At 42.4% G+C, this 16,029-nt stretch overlaps 1 protein-coding gene across 2 annotated transcripts in view; it reads left to right on the top strand.

Annotated features, from left to right (window-relative positions):
- Positions 1 to 13,253: 13,253 nt before the first annotated feature.
- Positions 13,254 to 16,029, top strand: part of ACER3 (alkaline ceramidase 3) — a 127,177-nt gene continuing 124,401 nt past the window's right edge. The window contains exon 1 of one of the 2 annotated variants that reach the window (XM_045557301.1): positions 13,254 to 13,459. In XM_045557301.1, the coding sequence (XP_045413257.1) occupies positions 13,357 to 13,459 (103 nt within the window). In that variant the 5' untranslated portion in view covers positions 13,254 to 13,356. The remainder of the gene's footprint in view (positions 13,460 to 16,029) is intronic. The other variant, XM_045557302.1, reaches the window with a different exon arrangement.

Below are 16,029 nucleotides of genomic sequence, written 5' to 3'. Positions count from 1 at the left end.
AAAATTTATATAAATTGTCTCACATATAGTTAGGGCTCAGTAAATGTTAGTCCCTTACCCGGTCCCACCCTGCCTTCCACGACTTCCAAGATGATAATCCAAGAAATCCAAATTCCCTACCCTAAACCAAAGTTATTAGTCAGTCTGTGCATGCAGGGGACTGCTCACCCGTAGAAGACACTGAGTTCAGTACAAAGAATGAATGCTCATTAATTTCCTTACTCCTGGGTCCAGGTCTTTATCTTCCTCTGATTAGGATAGTGGCTTGCTTTTTCTGAGACTTTTAAAAGTATGTCTTTCTGGGTTTGCTCACGGCCTTCTGTGGCCTGCCTTAGCGACAGAGCATGATCTCAGATCTTCTCCCACGCTGAAGCCCCACTCCTCAGCTACCCAGCTACAGTGGGCTTTGTGATTCCCTGAAGTCCACTCACATTCAAGGAAATTTTTCATACTTGCTTTTCACCTCAGAAAGTATTACGTGCTAAATTAATAAATTATCAGGCCAACTGTCTAACAAACATATCTAAACACAAAGTGCCAGTTCATGTGCCACACACCAGTAATAATTACTATAATGACTGCAGCTGGTATTTACCAGCTTGTGCAACTTGCATATGCACAACAGTACTAAGTGCTTTACACAAATTATCATATTTAATCTTTACAATAAATATTGGGATGGGCGATTATCTCTATTTTAAAGATAAGAAAACTGAGAATTAGAAAGGTTTGGTGACTTGCTCAAGCCCACACCCAGTGGCAGAGCTGTGGTTCAAAACCCTGACTGTCTGATTCCAAAGCTGAATTCTTCTCTTGCCCTAAAAATCTCCACAGTCTCTTCATGGGAGGTGCAAACTCTGAAACAAATATTTTATTCATTCACATATCAAAATGCAAATGTCCTTTTGTTTGTGATTATGAAAAATGGTCCTGAATATGAAAGTCCTCTGGGGAAGAGGGCTGAGGAGCTGGGGTAAGAAGAAAACTTATTTTGAGTATTTTCTTGAATTTGGTGAATTTTTAAACCCGTGCAGTTTTTTTAACCTAGCATTTAGAAACAATTAAAACCCAGTAGAACATTTAGCAAATACAATCAGTTATAAAAATCATTCCTAATCCTACTTTACACAAATACTCATTTATGCTTGTTTCTATGCACACACTTAAAAGTGGGTTAAAGTACACATACTGTTTCATAACTTGATTTGTGCGCTTGTCAATATCTTGTGCAACATGCCATCTTTTCATGCCCACGAACATCTGATGCCCAGGAATCTGATGGCACTAATGGAGTTAAGGTGGTTTACAAGTTTTTGGTAGTATGAAAATGGTGAGATGAACTTTTTTTAAAAAAGAGAGTTTGCAGAGTCCTGTGCACCCCCTAGCAGGCTGCCTCATTCCCTGTTTTTTGGCTGAGGTTACAATGAGAATGGGATTGTGCGACCCACCGCAGGGCATGCTGGGCCCTGGGCTGCGGGCCGTCCAGGGAACGTGGCAGGGGTGGGCAGGGCCTCCCCTGGATGCAGAGGCCGACTGCTTGGTTGCAGCTGGGCAGGATAGCGGTCGAGATGCAGAGGTGCCTGGCCACGACCAGTTCCAAGAGGACCTTGGTACTAATGCGTCTCCAGGCAGGAGCTCAGTGGCACCGGCCAGCAGGTGTCCCCGTCTGGGGAAGTTGCAGACCAGGTCTTGCAAGTGCCCAGGGCTTGCTAGACTCCAGGCCTATCCAGCGCCCATAGGCTGGGATCAGTACTTCGGACGCTGGCGGAGAGTCCTGTAAAGAGGAGGGCCCCAGGCACCCAAAGGCTTAGGGAGGCAGCCGGTGTCAAGAATGACTGTGGAATGGCGAACGGAGACTTAACGTTTCTGGACCTCACCCCACGAATAGTAGTAGTAGCAGCAGTAATAAATAGTCAATTTGTATTGAGGTCTTGCTATGTATCAAGGCATTGTTCTAAGTGCTTAAAACTCATTAACTCCTTTACTCCTAAAGCATCCTTAATTTTTCAGGTAATGGAGCCAATGCGTATAGAGTTCAAGCACATTGCCCAGTCACCAAGATAGTAAGAAGCCCTGCTGGATTCAAATCCATTGATCCCAGAGGCAATGGAGAGTCACTGAAGATTGATTGATTGATTCATTGTATCTGACATCAAAGCCTGTGCTACCCTACAACTAGTAATCATTATTTCATGTGAATGGGGCAATGTAGAGCAGAAGGAGAAGGGATTTGGAGTTAGAGGATTCACTTTGTGCCTGGCCCTGTGCTGGACACTAGGCCAGGGGAGGAGAACCTGCTGCTTTAAGGCCACATGTGGCCTTCTTGGTCCTTAAGTGTGGCCTTTTCACTGAATTCAAGTTTTACAGAACAAATCCTTTTAGTTTTATTAATATATTTATGTTCATCTTTTATATTTTTATCTTATTTTAAAAATGAACATATTTGCACCAGGCATGGCGGCTCACACCTACAATACTGGCACTCTGGGAGGCTGAGGTAGGAGGATTGCTTGAACTCAGGAGTTTGAGACCACTCTGAGCAAGAGTGAGAGCTTGTCTCTACTAAAAATAGAAAAATTAGCCAGGCACATTAGTGTGCACCTGTACTCCCAGCTACTCAGGAAGCTGAGGCAGGAAGATTGCTTGAGCCCAGGAGTTTGAGGTTGCAACAAGCTACGATGACGCCACTCCACTCTAGCCTGGGCAACAGAGTGAGACCTTGTCTCCAAAACAAAAAAACAAAAACACATAACTGATCAGCAGCATGAATTACCCTTCAACTTAACAGAACAAGTTCATGCAATACTTCAAAAGGCAAACATATTATTCAATCGCTTTGGATGAAGCAAGTGATACTACTGAGTCAGTGCAGGTTTTATACTTCATTTGGGTCATAACAGAAGATTTTCTTTGCTATGAAGAGTTACTCGCTTTGGGCACTCTTACAAACAGAACACAGGGAATAGATATCTTCAACAACTTTCAAGATAAATGTGAAGTTGGATTGAATTTGGTAAATTTAGTGAGTATGTGTACAGAGGGTGCACCTTCCATGACAGGGAAACATGAAGGGTTTATTGCACAGATAAAGCATTTTGAAAAAAGCTATCTTTTTTCAAAGCACTTCTTCAAAAGGAAATTTCGGATGAACATTTTCCCCAGTTAGCAAAGGTCATTGATGAGCAGGATGATATAGGCGAATCATTTGAAGAATATGCAGCTGTTATAGATCTATTAATTGGAAAATACAATGAAATGTTCACTGACTTTGAGAATCATGACATCACACTCAAATTAGCATTTAAGCCTCACCTAGTTGATATCACCAAGGCACCTCAAAGAACTACAAATGGAATTGATTGAGCTCTCAGTAGATGACATTTTAAAGTCATTGTTTGATGCTAAGAAAGATCCAATGCAAAGATGGAAAAATACAGTAGAATACCTTCAGCAACATACCTGAAAAATGCTTTCTCACTTTTCAATCACTTATTGCTGCGAATTTACATTCTCCTACCTAACCCAAATCAAGACACCCTTAAGGTCACAAATGACTGATACCCATCTAGAGGATCAATGGAAACTGCAGACCCCCAAGCTGCAACCAAATATTCAAATGCTTTCCAACAAAAAGCAGACCCAATAAAGTCATTAAAAGGTTAATTTTAAATTAACAAATAATTTCCATTTTTGAAATTATTAAGTACATAGTAGTTAGATTTTTACAAAATAATGTACATTTTAAACTATATCTAACTGAAGTTTCTTGAATTTGGCCTTATTTGGTTACAACTAAATTAATGTGATCTTCCAACATGAAAAGGTTCCCCACCCCTGCACAAGGCACACAGATGTGGTAACCAAGACACTTTCTTGCCCTGAGGCTCCCTGGAACCTAGTTCAGTGTTTCTTAAGATGTGGCTCCTGGACCATCTGCCTCACAATAATCCAAGCTGCTTGCTCAACGTGCAGATTCAAGCCGCCAGAGATCCTGATTCTTTGGCTTTCTGGTAACAAGCAGTGATTCTGATATTCTCTTAAGTTTGAGAGCCACTGATCTTGCTGGTGCGGAAGACAAGTAAACAGATGATTACAATGCAGAGTGATGAGAGTTTCAATCAGGAAGACTTTCTGGAGAAAGTCTGGTCTGAAATGAGACCTAAAAGATAAGAAAAAGTTAGCCAAGGTGGCAGGAAGGGGAGGGGAGATTCAAACTGAAGGGAAAATGTTCACAAAAGCCCAGGAGTGAGAGAAGAGGCTCTGTTAAGGAAGAGAAAATATCTTAGGAATGCAGCAACAAGGCCTGAGAGGTGGGCAGGCACCAGGTCACAGCCAGCCTTGCCAGTCACAGGGTGTTCAGACTTTATCTGCTGGTAGCAGAAAAATCACTGAACGTTGTTTGTTTATTTGGAGGAGGACATTGTGTGAACAGGTTGTGAGACTGTAACAGGGCAAGACTTTCCTCAGGGCTGTCAGGGCACAGGCAATGATGACACCTGGACTGAGACAATGGTGTGGGAGAGGGAGGAAAGTGGACAGATAGAAGAATCCACAGAGTTGATAACTGATAGGATATGGCTGGGTGGGGACAGGGAGACATCAAGGCTTCTTTCTTTAGCAAACTGGGTCAACGGTTATGAATTTCACTGTAGTAAAAAAAAAAAACCAGTGGGAAAAAGCCAATGTGGAGGGACAATGATGAGATCACTTTAGAATGTAACGAATTTGCAATCCCTATGAAATATCCAAGTAGAGCTATCTAGAAGATAGCTGGAAATGCAGATCTATGGGAGATCCTGTCTGTTGCTCATTCAATATCCTCTTCTCCTGCTTCTATCCTAAGACAAGGCAATTTTGTTTGGAACAGTGATATGCCCAACTAAAAAATATACTCTCCTAGACTCTCTTGCCAGTCTTCCAGTCTTCCCAAACTCTCTATGGTTGGTCATGAGACCCCTATTCTTAGCAAAGAACTCTAAGTGGATATCACCTGGTGTAGATTCTAGAGAGGCTATTTGTTTTCTTACTAGCAATGGATGGGCTCAGCTGGCATTTGCCTTTTACCCTTGCCTGTCTTCCTCCTTCCTGCCTAAACAGAGTTGGGATACCTGGACAAGAAGCAGGCATCTTGTGACCATCACCAGGAAGGTGATACAGTAAGGAGGGCAGAGCACAAGGACAGCAGGATCTGGCACTGTGGAGCTATAGTAAGGCCCTGGGCTGTCTACCACCTGAGAAAAATAAACCCTTATTTGGTTAAGGCACTGGAATTGGTTTTCTGTCACCTGCAGCAAAACATGATCCAAGAGCTAAAGCCCTGGAGACAGATCTGGGTTACAGATAAGAGATTTGGGTCAGCATCTAGATGGTAACAGCATTTGGGTGGATACAAGAAAATTAGGTATCCAAATATGCACAGACAGAAATGACTCTCATGAGCTAAAGGACAGACAGGGGTAAGCTTGTAGGCAATGTTGAAAGGAGGAATTCCAGTTCACAGGGCAAGTGTCTTTAGGTTACTCTTTTATTGTTGACATTTCCATAACCTTATTCAAAACAAAACAATCAATGTAGGGCTATTCAATTAATACTCAACCACATGATATTTATTTTATAACAACTTTCCAGGTGCTTAACCATTGGCTGGTGTCTCTGTTCATATGTGTGGTAACTTACCTCCCAGAATGTGGCATGTTCTGTGTTCAGGAGCTGACTTGGTAAAGCTCAGCTCTTCTCTGTCTTCCACCAAGCAAGGAATCCTGGCCTTCTCTTTGGAAAGGCTGTTGCAAGGACTTCCCAGGACCTGTGTTGCAATTTAATATGACTATCTTATCTTTTGTTGAGATTCTTTGACACCGTCTTCTACTTGATTTTCTTGATTCGTTTCTTCTTCCCACCTTGCCCCACTACAAAAAAATCCAAAAACCAAAAACTGATTTTCTCTAACACATGGATTTGAACACATTATTCCCTTTCTTGAACACTTCTGTTGTCACTGGGATAAACTCCCATATGCCTTGTTGCTGAGACTTAGCTATGCTTCCAGCAAAACAGGTCCCAGGCAGGATTGTCACAAGAGATTTGAAAATAATAGAGACAGAGAAATAACTGAGACAGAGACAAAGTATAGTTTAAAGTGATGGGGGAGTCAGGGCTCCTCCAGCATTCCCATGAGCTGTGAGGCCCTGAGTGAAGTCCCATATCAGTATTTATTGGTGCAGCAATTAGTTGTAGTGGTTACCAATTTACGTGTACAGATAATTCGTTTAGGTTTTGGCTCCCCTCAAATTTCTAGAGATCTCTTACTTAACTCTATTTATGTGAGCAAACAGTTACAAAATTTTTCTAAGATAAACTTCTAAGCCCTAAGTTAGGAATAGACTTAGCTGAGTACACAACTTAAAGATAAAATTGCCAATTAGCAGAAAAGCTAAACAGAAATATAGAGGCTATATATTTCTTTATCTAGTTTCTTATTAACTGAGACAAGTGGTCAGGAGTGAAGCAGGAACTGTCTTTGAGGCTAACTGGCTTTAGCTGCAGGGATCTGCTGGGCTGGCATTCTTTGATCAGTCCCTAACCTGTGACCCCATGCCGAGCTGTCTTACACAAGCATTAGGCGCCAGCCTCCAGGTCTTGAGACAGACATCGCCTTGCATACGCTTCTGGACTGGTGAGATGCCCTTCTGTGGCTAGGCAGCTTTTGGTCTGTGAATGAACATGTTCACAGATTCCTTCAAGGCAAAGCCCTGCAAAACTCCTTAAACCTTTCACCTCCCCTATCTTCCAACACCTTATCACAGTGTATTGGGGCCCAACCTTTCTTTCCATCTTCGGTCCTCGTGTTTGTCCTCACCCTCCCCCATCTCTGCACACACATTCAGCCACTCTGAATGTCTCATTCTGCCTTGTCTTTCTCTTACCCTTTTCCAAGTCCTTGCAGGCCGTTTTCTTGCCCAGAAATGTTTTCTCCGCCTCCTGCTCTGACCGACTACCCCCATCCACCCTAGTGCAGCCAGATTAATTTTCTGGCTTTCCCAGCAGTCAGGAATGGCTTCTCCTTCTCCCTCAACCTGTCCTTCCCAATTCCTTTCCAGATCCTGTTGATTCTCCCCATTAACATCTGTAATTTGTCTTCTTCTCTCCAACACAACTGATACTCACCGGATCACTGCAACAGTCTCTGTCAGAGCCTCCATGTCTTCAGTCTTTCCTGATTCAAACAATTTGTCCTCTCCTTTGGAAATTTTTCTATGTCAAACTCTTGCTTAAAACCCTTTAGGCTCCTGATGGTATTCTCCCTGCAGACCCCTCAGGCCTCATTTCCTACACTCCAGGTGCAAAGTAAAACCAAACAGTGCTGGCCCCTGAGGAGCCCCCAGTCCTCTCTGTCCAGCACTGCCCCTCGTTCCAAGCTCCTGCAGGGCCAGCTTGGCACAGTAGATAAGCACGTGGCCTCTGGCACCAGGCCTCTGGATTCCAGCCTAGGCTCAGCTGCTTATTATCTGGCTGCCCTTGGGGGAAATATTTAACCTCACTGTGGCAGTTTCATTATCAGTAAAAAAGGCCTAAAGGTAGTTCTTAGTTCACAAGAGTTTTAGAAGATTTTAAAAGATAATCCTGAAGAGTATTCAGAACAGTGTCAGGAATAAATATTCAATGTTAGCTGTTATAATTGTCTGTTACATCCCTTTTCACCCTTGAGATTTGTCTGTTTTGTCTTCTTCTATTGACTAGAATAGTGCCTGATACATAGTAGGAGTTCATTAAATATTTATTAGAAAATGAATTTGCTAACTTAGTGTGTCTTGTCATATGTAATTTCACCAGTTAAATTATTAATATTATCAGATTCAAAACTGGGGGCTATGCTAGTCTGCTCTGTATTACCAATACCGTCTTGTTCTACTATGGTAGATGTTCAATTCATTTTTGCTGACTTCCATGTAAATTGGCTTTTACTTATTTAAGTTTTGCAAAGATATAATATAACTGGGGGAGATCCCCGTCAGGGGAGCAAATGGGAGAGAACACAGGGCACTGGCAGGGGATGGGGGAAGCAGGTGGCTTGTGGCTAGGGCAGAGAGGAGGGCTGTGAGGGGAAGTCCTGGGAGCCTAGGGGCCCAGGAAGCCTAGCTATCTCAAGGAGCTCAAAATGGGCTTTTTTGTTCTCTTTGAACTCAAGTTTCTTCTTAGTTTAGAAAATAGGTCTTATGAGAGAATCAGGCCCAAATGTTCCCTCCATTCCAGTTTCCCCTGTGCATGGTGGACAGTCTGATTCCCTGAGCTTCACTGAGGAAGCTTTTTCCTTAACAGCCACGATACCATGAGATGTATTCATCTCATTCCATTTCCCAGGTGCCGTATTTTGCATGTTCTTAAAAAGTTTAATCCACACATGAAGTGAGTACTTACTACTCCCCCATTTTCTAGTTAAGGAAACTGAGGCTTAGAGAGGTTAATAAGATCAAAGTCACAGCTTATTAAGAGGTGGGTTTGGGATACAAGGTGGTGTTTGCCACGTTCCAGAGTTGATACTCTTAATCTCTATGTCAGATTGCTTCATAAAGATAAATTTGTTACTTAATTTGAAAAACATCTATAGATTTGCTCACACGCTAGGCCTAGTGCTGGGTCGTGGCAATGCAGAGATGAATGTGGGTGACTCTTTCTCTCCAGGAACTCATGCTGCATCGTGGGTACAAACTAGTCAACAGGCAACGAGGTCACAGTGTGGGGAATGCACAGGGTGCTCTGCCTGGGGAGTGGGGTTGTGTCCTTCTACTAGGGCCCAGTGCCTTCCTGGGGTCATCAGGATGGGAGTTGAGTTGAGTCTCAAAATCTGGAATTGGGAGTGATGATGACTCTAATGATGTTTCTGGAAGCATTAGCATCAGCAGCTGCATAAAACATTTATTTTTTAATGCTTATTATGCATTGTAAGTGAAAACAGAAAGCTCCACAATGATTTGTATTTTCTAACTCTATTTTAATGAAACATATATATGTATATGTATGAAAAAGGTCTGGCCAGTTATACACCAAAATATTGTCAGTGGTTACTACTAAGTGATGAAATTCCAGGTGATTCTTTATATAGTTTTTCATTATGGATTATATTTTTATCATATAAATATATTTTATATTTGAAATATGATTTTATTGCAGAAATGTAAATTGGTACAACCTTTGGCCTTATCCATTAAATTTGAAAATATGTAAACTCTTGCACTGGAGATACAGAGACAGAGGAGGACAGGGTCTGGAAGATCAACTCCTAAACAGACTATTATCAAACATGAGAGGGGCTATGGCAAAGGAAAGCCAGGGGCTGCAGAGGGATAGAGGAGGGGCCCAAACCTAGTCTGGGTTTGAGGGGTCTTCCCAGAAGACTGGGATTGTGTCTCCAGGTTGTGTCTATTGCCCTTGGTTTGATACTCCCTGTCTCCCACAGAGTGATGTCTAGGCAGTGTTGAGGAGCTGCCATGAACACGCTGAGCTGTAAAAGGGGCTAAGAAGTGACTTATAGAGCAGGAATACCACTTAACCTGTGGTGAGACTACACATTGGGTTTTTGTGGTTTCAAATTTTCCTTTGCAGTTGTGAAATAGTACAACATATCTACTGTGGAAAAAATGAATTATAGCTTGGATTTCTTTTGTCATCTTGGGAACTAGTAAAAAGAATTTTCAGCAGGAATCTCGTTGAAAGCTTTCAAAATTTGGGTTCTCATTTGTTAGCTGAAAAATAAACATAGGCTTTGAAAGTAACCTAAATACTCAGTAGTAAGGGAATAGTAAAATAGACATATCATAATTAAATAATTGTGGTATATCTATAAAACTAAATATGATGTAACTATTATTAATTATGATATTTATGAGGATTTTTTAATGGCATGAGACATGCTTATGAAAGAATATAATATGTAAAAACAATATTAACTCTATTGTGTAAAAAAAATCCTTAGATAAAATACTGCAAGAAAATGTACTTAGATGTTGACAATGGTAATTGCTAGTTGGTTGGATTATGTGTGATTTCTTTTTTATACTTTTTTTTGTATTTCTAATTTTCCAACATAAAAATCTACGTTTTTTAAAAAAATCTTTCTTAAGATATAATTCACATATCGCACAGTTCAGCCATTTAAAGTATACAAGCAAATGGGTTTTTTTTTGCATATTCACTGAGTTGTGCAACCATCAGCACAATTCAATTTTAGAACACCGTCATCATCCCCAAAATTGCCCTGTTCCTATTAACAATCACCTCCTGTTCCTGCTCCCCCTCTCAGTTCTAGGCAACCACTAATTTACTTTCTATCTGTATAGATTTGCCTATTCTGGATGTTCCATATAAGTGGAATCATACCATATGTGCCCTTTTGTGTCTGACTTCTTTGATACAGCATAATGTTTTCAAGGTTCATCCATGTTGTAGCATGGAACAGCACTGCATTCCTTTTTATTGCCAAATACTATTTCATTGGCTGGGTATGCCATACTTTATTAATCTATTCATTGGTTGATGGATATTTGGTTTGTTTCCACTTTTTGGCTATTGTGAATAATGCTGCTATGAACATTCTTGTACAAGATTTTGGTGGACATATGTTTTTAACTCTTTTGGTATATACCTAGAATTGTCAGGTCATATGATAACTCCATTTAGCATTTTGAAGAATTGCAAACATGTTTTCAAAGCTGCTGTACAATTTTACATACCAGCAATGTATTAGAGTTCTACTTTTTCCATGTCCTTGCCAACATTTGTTATTGGTTTTTTGATTATAGCCATCCTAGTTTTATGGTTTTGATTTGCATTTCTCTAATGACTAATGATGTTGAACATTTTTCATGTGTTTATTGGCCATTTGTATATCTTCCTTGGAGAAATGTCTATTCAGATCCTTTCCCCATTCTTTAACTAGGTTGTTTTTTGATTATTGAGTTGTGAGTTCTTTATATATTCTGGATACAAGTCTCTTAGCAGATATATGATTTACAAATAATTTTTTTTCATTCTCTGGGTTGTCTTCTTACTTTCTTGATGGTACCATTTCAAGCAAAAAAGTTTTTAATTTTGATGAAGTCCAATTTTTCTATTTTTTTCTTTTGTTGCTTGTGCTTTTGGTGTTTCATGTAAGAAACCATTGCCTAACCAAGGTTACAAATATTTACTTTTATGTAAACTTCTAAGAATTTTGTGGTTTTAGCTTTTACATTTAGGTCCATCATCTATTTTGAGTTGAATTTTATCATCGCAGGAAGGGCTTTAATTTCATTCTTTTGCATGTGGATATCCAGTTATTCCAGCACCATTTGTTAAAAAAAACTATTCTTTCCCTATTGAATTGTCTTGGTATCCTTGTCGAAAATCAATTGACCGAGAATGTAAGGGTTTATTGCTGGACTCTCAATTCTATTCCTTTGATCTACATGTCTATCTATCCTTATGCCAGTACTACATTGTCTTCATTACTGTAGTTTTGTAGTAAGTGTTGAAATCGGGAAGTGTAAGTCCTCTAATTTTGTTCTTTTTCAAGACAGTTTTAACTAAATCAGGTACCTTACATTTCCATGCATTGCTTTTATACTTGGGAGGTTTTAGAAAAAAAGAAACAGAAAGGAAGATAAACATTGTTAAAGGAACTATAAAATTCATTTTGTGTTTTTTAAGTGATACTTCTGCAGGATACCTTTTCTCTTGGATGGCAGAATTTCTCTCTCCTAAATTCTGTCTTGGTCATGGTAGATTTTTTTTTTCACTGTTGATGAACACTGTGCAGGGCATTGACTCAGCCAAGGCCTCATCTCCTGCCTTGAGTCATTTGGCTGGGTTGGGTTATTTCCACATAGGGTCCTACAGCACCCTAATTTTTGATTTACTCCTAGCCAAGTATTATCATACTCTGTTGCTGTGGTCTCTACACTGTTTTGGTTGCACAGCTCATCAGCCTTTTAGTATGTATTTTTACATGTTCATTTTGAGTATGCAAATATATTTATTTATAAATTATATAGATTCATGATTATCATATACATTAAAACCATACACAAAACAGGATTTTAGAGGATGAGATAAAAAATTATTAGAAATGGAACTTTCCCCACACCTGAATGGCTATCTGGAGACTGCCTGCTTGGATCTTTCTTATTTACCCTCTGTGTGTTCCTAGCACCCAGCCAGCCAAACCAGGGCCTGGTACATAGCAGAAGCTCAACGACTTCTGTGCAAACAAAAAATTTGTGCAAACGAAAAATTTCAGATATCCTACTATTCCTATTAAAACACACTGCCTCCATTCCTAGATTTTGCACCTAGGAGGTAAAGGTTCTGCATCTATCATCTGCTAGGGTCTTTTTATACAGAGACTATGGCCTTCTCAATCTCTCCTTGTCTTCTCTTTTACGACTGCACCTCATCTGACTTATTTATTTAGAAAATAGTGATTGTATCATCCTTCATTTATACTCTTCATTTCATACTGTGTGGTCAGGCAGATTCCTGGATGCTAAGACCATAAAGAATGGAAAGCAAGGTCTCTGATCAGGATGGTATCACGGAGCTCTTGGATGTGAACGTCAGGGCTTCAGGGAGCTGGATTGTAAAGAATGAGTGGGGAGTTAGCCAAATGGAGAAGAGAGGAAGGCTCCCAGCTGAACTGTAGAAGCCAAGGAATGGAGGCGACCAGAACATTCTGAGGTAGGGAAAAGTCTGCTGTAGCTGAACACAAGGGGCAAGGGCAGTTGCAACTGTCTTTTAAAAAGATCTCTTCGGAGTATTAGTCTCCAAGCTGAAGCAGGGGGAGGCTGTTGGTTCCCTGGAGAGTAGGGCACATTTGAGGCCCAACGCCGCACAGGTTTAATCAAGCAAGGGCTTGATAGAAGGCTTTATCCCATCCCTGTCCCAATTAAATCAAACCACACACACACACACACACACACACACACACACACACACACACACGGAGGTTCAGACACATCCTGACAGAATATAGCCTCTGGGGTATCCAGAACCCCCAGTCTACTGCTACCGGCATGTCCAGGCGGGCCTGAAAGCCCAAATGCCCCTTCCTTCCTGGATCACGTCCCTGGCCCGCCCAAGGGGGAAGGAGGGGCGGGGCCCGCCGGCGCCCTGCGGGTGGGTACTGCGCCCCGCCCGGCCTGGCGGCCCGAGGCGCCGGTAGGCGGGGCCTTCCCGCCGGGCGCTGTCCGTAACGGCGCCAGGCCCCGCCCCTCGGGGGAAGGCGGGGCCGAGCGAGCGCGCGAGCAGGGCCGGAGCCGGCCTGGTAGCCCGCCGAGCCGGGAACAGCGAGTGGAGCGCTTGGGCGGCGGTGGCGGTGGCTGTGCGATGGCTCCCGCCGCGGACCGGAAGGGCTACTGGGGCCCCACGACCTCCACGCTGGACTGGTGCGAGGAGAACTACGCTGTGACCTGGTACATCGCCGAGTTCTGTGAGTGCGGCCTGAGGCGGGGAGGGAGGGCGAGAGGGCGAGAGGCGCGGGTCTGAGGAGACGCCGTGTGGGGAAGGCAAAGGGCGAACCTGGCCGCGAGGGGCGGCACCAGGCCTGACCCGGGAGCTGGAGTGGGGCGCCCCGGGCCGGGGCAGCTGAGGGGAGCCCACCGGGGGATCCAGTGTGTCGAATGAGGAGTGCCAGGGTCTGGGCAGGATGAAGAGGGACCTCAGGGTTGGGGGGCGGAAAAGAATTGGGGAGCTCCTGCAGGACCTCAGGGAAAGCCTGAGGAGGAGGGCTGGGAATGGGGAATTCTCCCTGAGGGGCAAAGCCGGGCCGGCAGGGGGCGGCCCGAGAGGAGGCCGGGAGAGTGGAGGACTCTGCTGTTGGAATGAGGGACCAGGACACCTGCCGTGCTGTTGCTACCACCACCTTGGCCATAAGGGCGCGGAAGAAGGGGAGAGTTCCTAGCTTCCTCCTTCCCCAAATCTGTGAAAATTCTAAGTCTTTCCCTTTTTTTCTCCGTTCTTATTAGACCTCCTCGCTCACTTCTAGGGAACAGTTTTTACCGCTTTGAGACACCCCCCTACCCTCCTACGGGATATCTTCAAGTGCCAGAGATGATCTGCTCTCTGAGTACCGCTGTTCAACCAACATCTTGCGCGAGAAGTAGAAGGCAGAACACCTAGTCTGTACCTTGCTGCTCAGGCCAGGCTCCCAAGAGCACAAGGGACCGAGTCCCTGCTCCACTCTGTCCTATACCACTACCTAGAAGTTAGGGGTCATCTGAGGACACTACTTCCACTGACTGCACCTTCTGAGGACTTAAGGAAGAACCCTTCTCTAGCTGCTGCTCTGTCAGGCACTGCTGGCCAGGTGGGGGTTGTTCCGTGTGTCTGTCTGTCTGTATTGCCAGATGATTTTTCTTGCCAGGCTAGGAGTAATCTGCCACTTCTTTTTCTGTTGTTCAGTTTGGTCAAGCTTTGAGAGCATAATATTCCATCCTTCTTTCAGGTACCTGCTCGTGGCAAGGTACAGAGAATATTCTTTGGCTAACTGTTACTGCCTTCTTTTAATTGGATCTACTTCTCAGGATAGGAAGCAAAATTCTTCTTAGCTAACCTTTTCATTGTTGAGTCCTGCTCCCAGGCATGTGTGTTTGGCTTTGTAGGAAAGAGGCAAGCATTTCATGCCAGATGATCCTACTTTATTCTATTCCAGTAATTGGCTAAGGTGAGTTAAAAAAAGAAAACAGAACACTTTTTGCAGTTTTCAGGACCTTAGTACCATGCCTTGAGACCAGGATTTTGGCTGAGAGTCACTTTTTCTGAACTACTAGTTTAAATTAATAATTTTTACATAATGAGAAATATGGGGAAAGGGATCATTTGTAGTGTAATTACTTGGCAGCACAAATATTGGCAAAGGAACTAATGTACCAGTTTTTTGTTAGATCACTTTGGTAAGCCCATGCCTGGTCCAGAGGACCAGGACCACGAGGGAATGGGCTTAAAACCATGCTCTCTGAACTGTAAATGTGTAACATGGAAAAGGGGAAACTCAAGAGTCTTCAAATATTGGATGAGCTATCATATAGAACAGTTAACTTTTTTTATTTTTTTAGAATCTGGAATTAGGGCCTTTGGGCAGAAACTAAGTGGGGAGATTTGCTTCAATATAAGGAAAAACTTTCTAACCAATGATATAGTCATGGAACAGGTTGGCTTGGGGGATAGAGGACTTTCTTTTCTTTTCTTTTTTCCCCAACAAAGCAAAGACAAAGAAGGCTTTCTGTCACTGAAAGTGTTAAAGGAGACATTGCTCAACTAACTCATGTGACTATTTTAGGAGGAAATAATTGTTTAGTAGAGAAAAGGGGCTGCCCTTGGTTGGCCTTTAGTTCCCTTGCAGCTTTATGTGTCTATGTAGGTAATGATGACTCTTAGTTTAGAACCAAGGTTTGGGATTAGAATCAAAAGAGAAAACTGGCAGTTAAGTCATGTGGACTATGAAAGAGCAAGATACTAGTGTTCTGGCAGATAGCTCTGAGAAATGGGAAATGGTTTCAGTTTTCAATGTGCTCAGAAGAGGAAACTTTGAACAGACTGCAGGGAGGGTTTTGACATAGGAATCTAAGGAGTTTCAAGAAGAGGATGAGTGAATATTGGCAGCCCTATGCACATGTACCTTGGGAGAATGTGATCTGGAGGAAGTTGAGGTCAAGTCATCTTACCATACCATACCATGGTCAGCATCTATGAAATCTTGGAGTAAGAGAATTTGATCTGTGAAAAATATGCTGATTAATAACAATATGTTTAAAATGTGTGTTCAAAACAAATGCAGTTTTATCATTGTATTATTTACATTAATGACAATATTAACGATGGTAATATTAAGGGTAATAATGGTAATAATAGCTATTATTTAAGTGCTCACATTTTGCTAAGCACTTCACATATCTTATCTCTCTCTCTCTCTTTTTTTTTTTTTGAGACAAGGTCTCTGTTGCCTAGGCTAGAGTACCATGGTGTCCAGCCTCACAGCAACCTCAAACTCCTGGGCCTAAG

This window comes from Lemur catta, chromosome 7, assembly GCF_020740605.2.
Source record: "Lemur catta isolate mLemCat1 chromosome 7, mLemCat1.pri, whole genome shotgun sequence".
Classification (NCBI taxonomy): Eukaryota; Metazoa; Chordata; class Mammalia; order Primates; family Lemuridae; genus Lemur; species Lemur catta.
The sequence above is the reverse complement of the archived record's forward strand: the minus strand, read 5'-3'. Positions and strand labels throughout refer to the sequence as shown.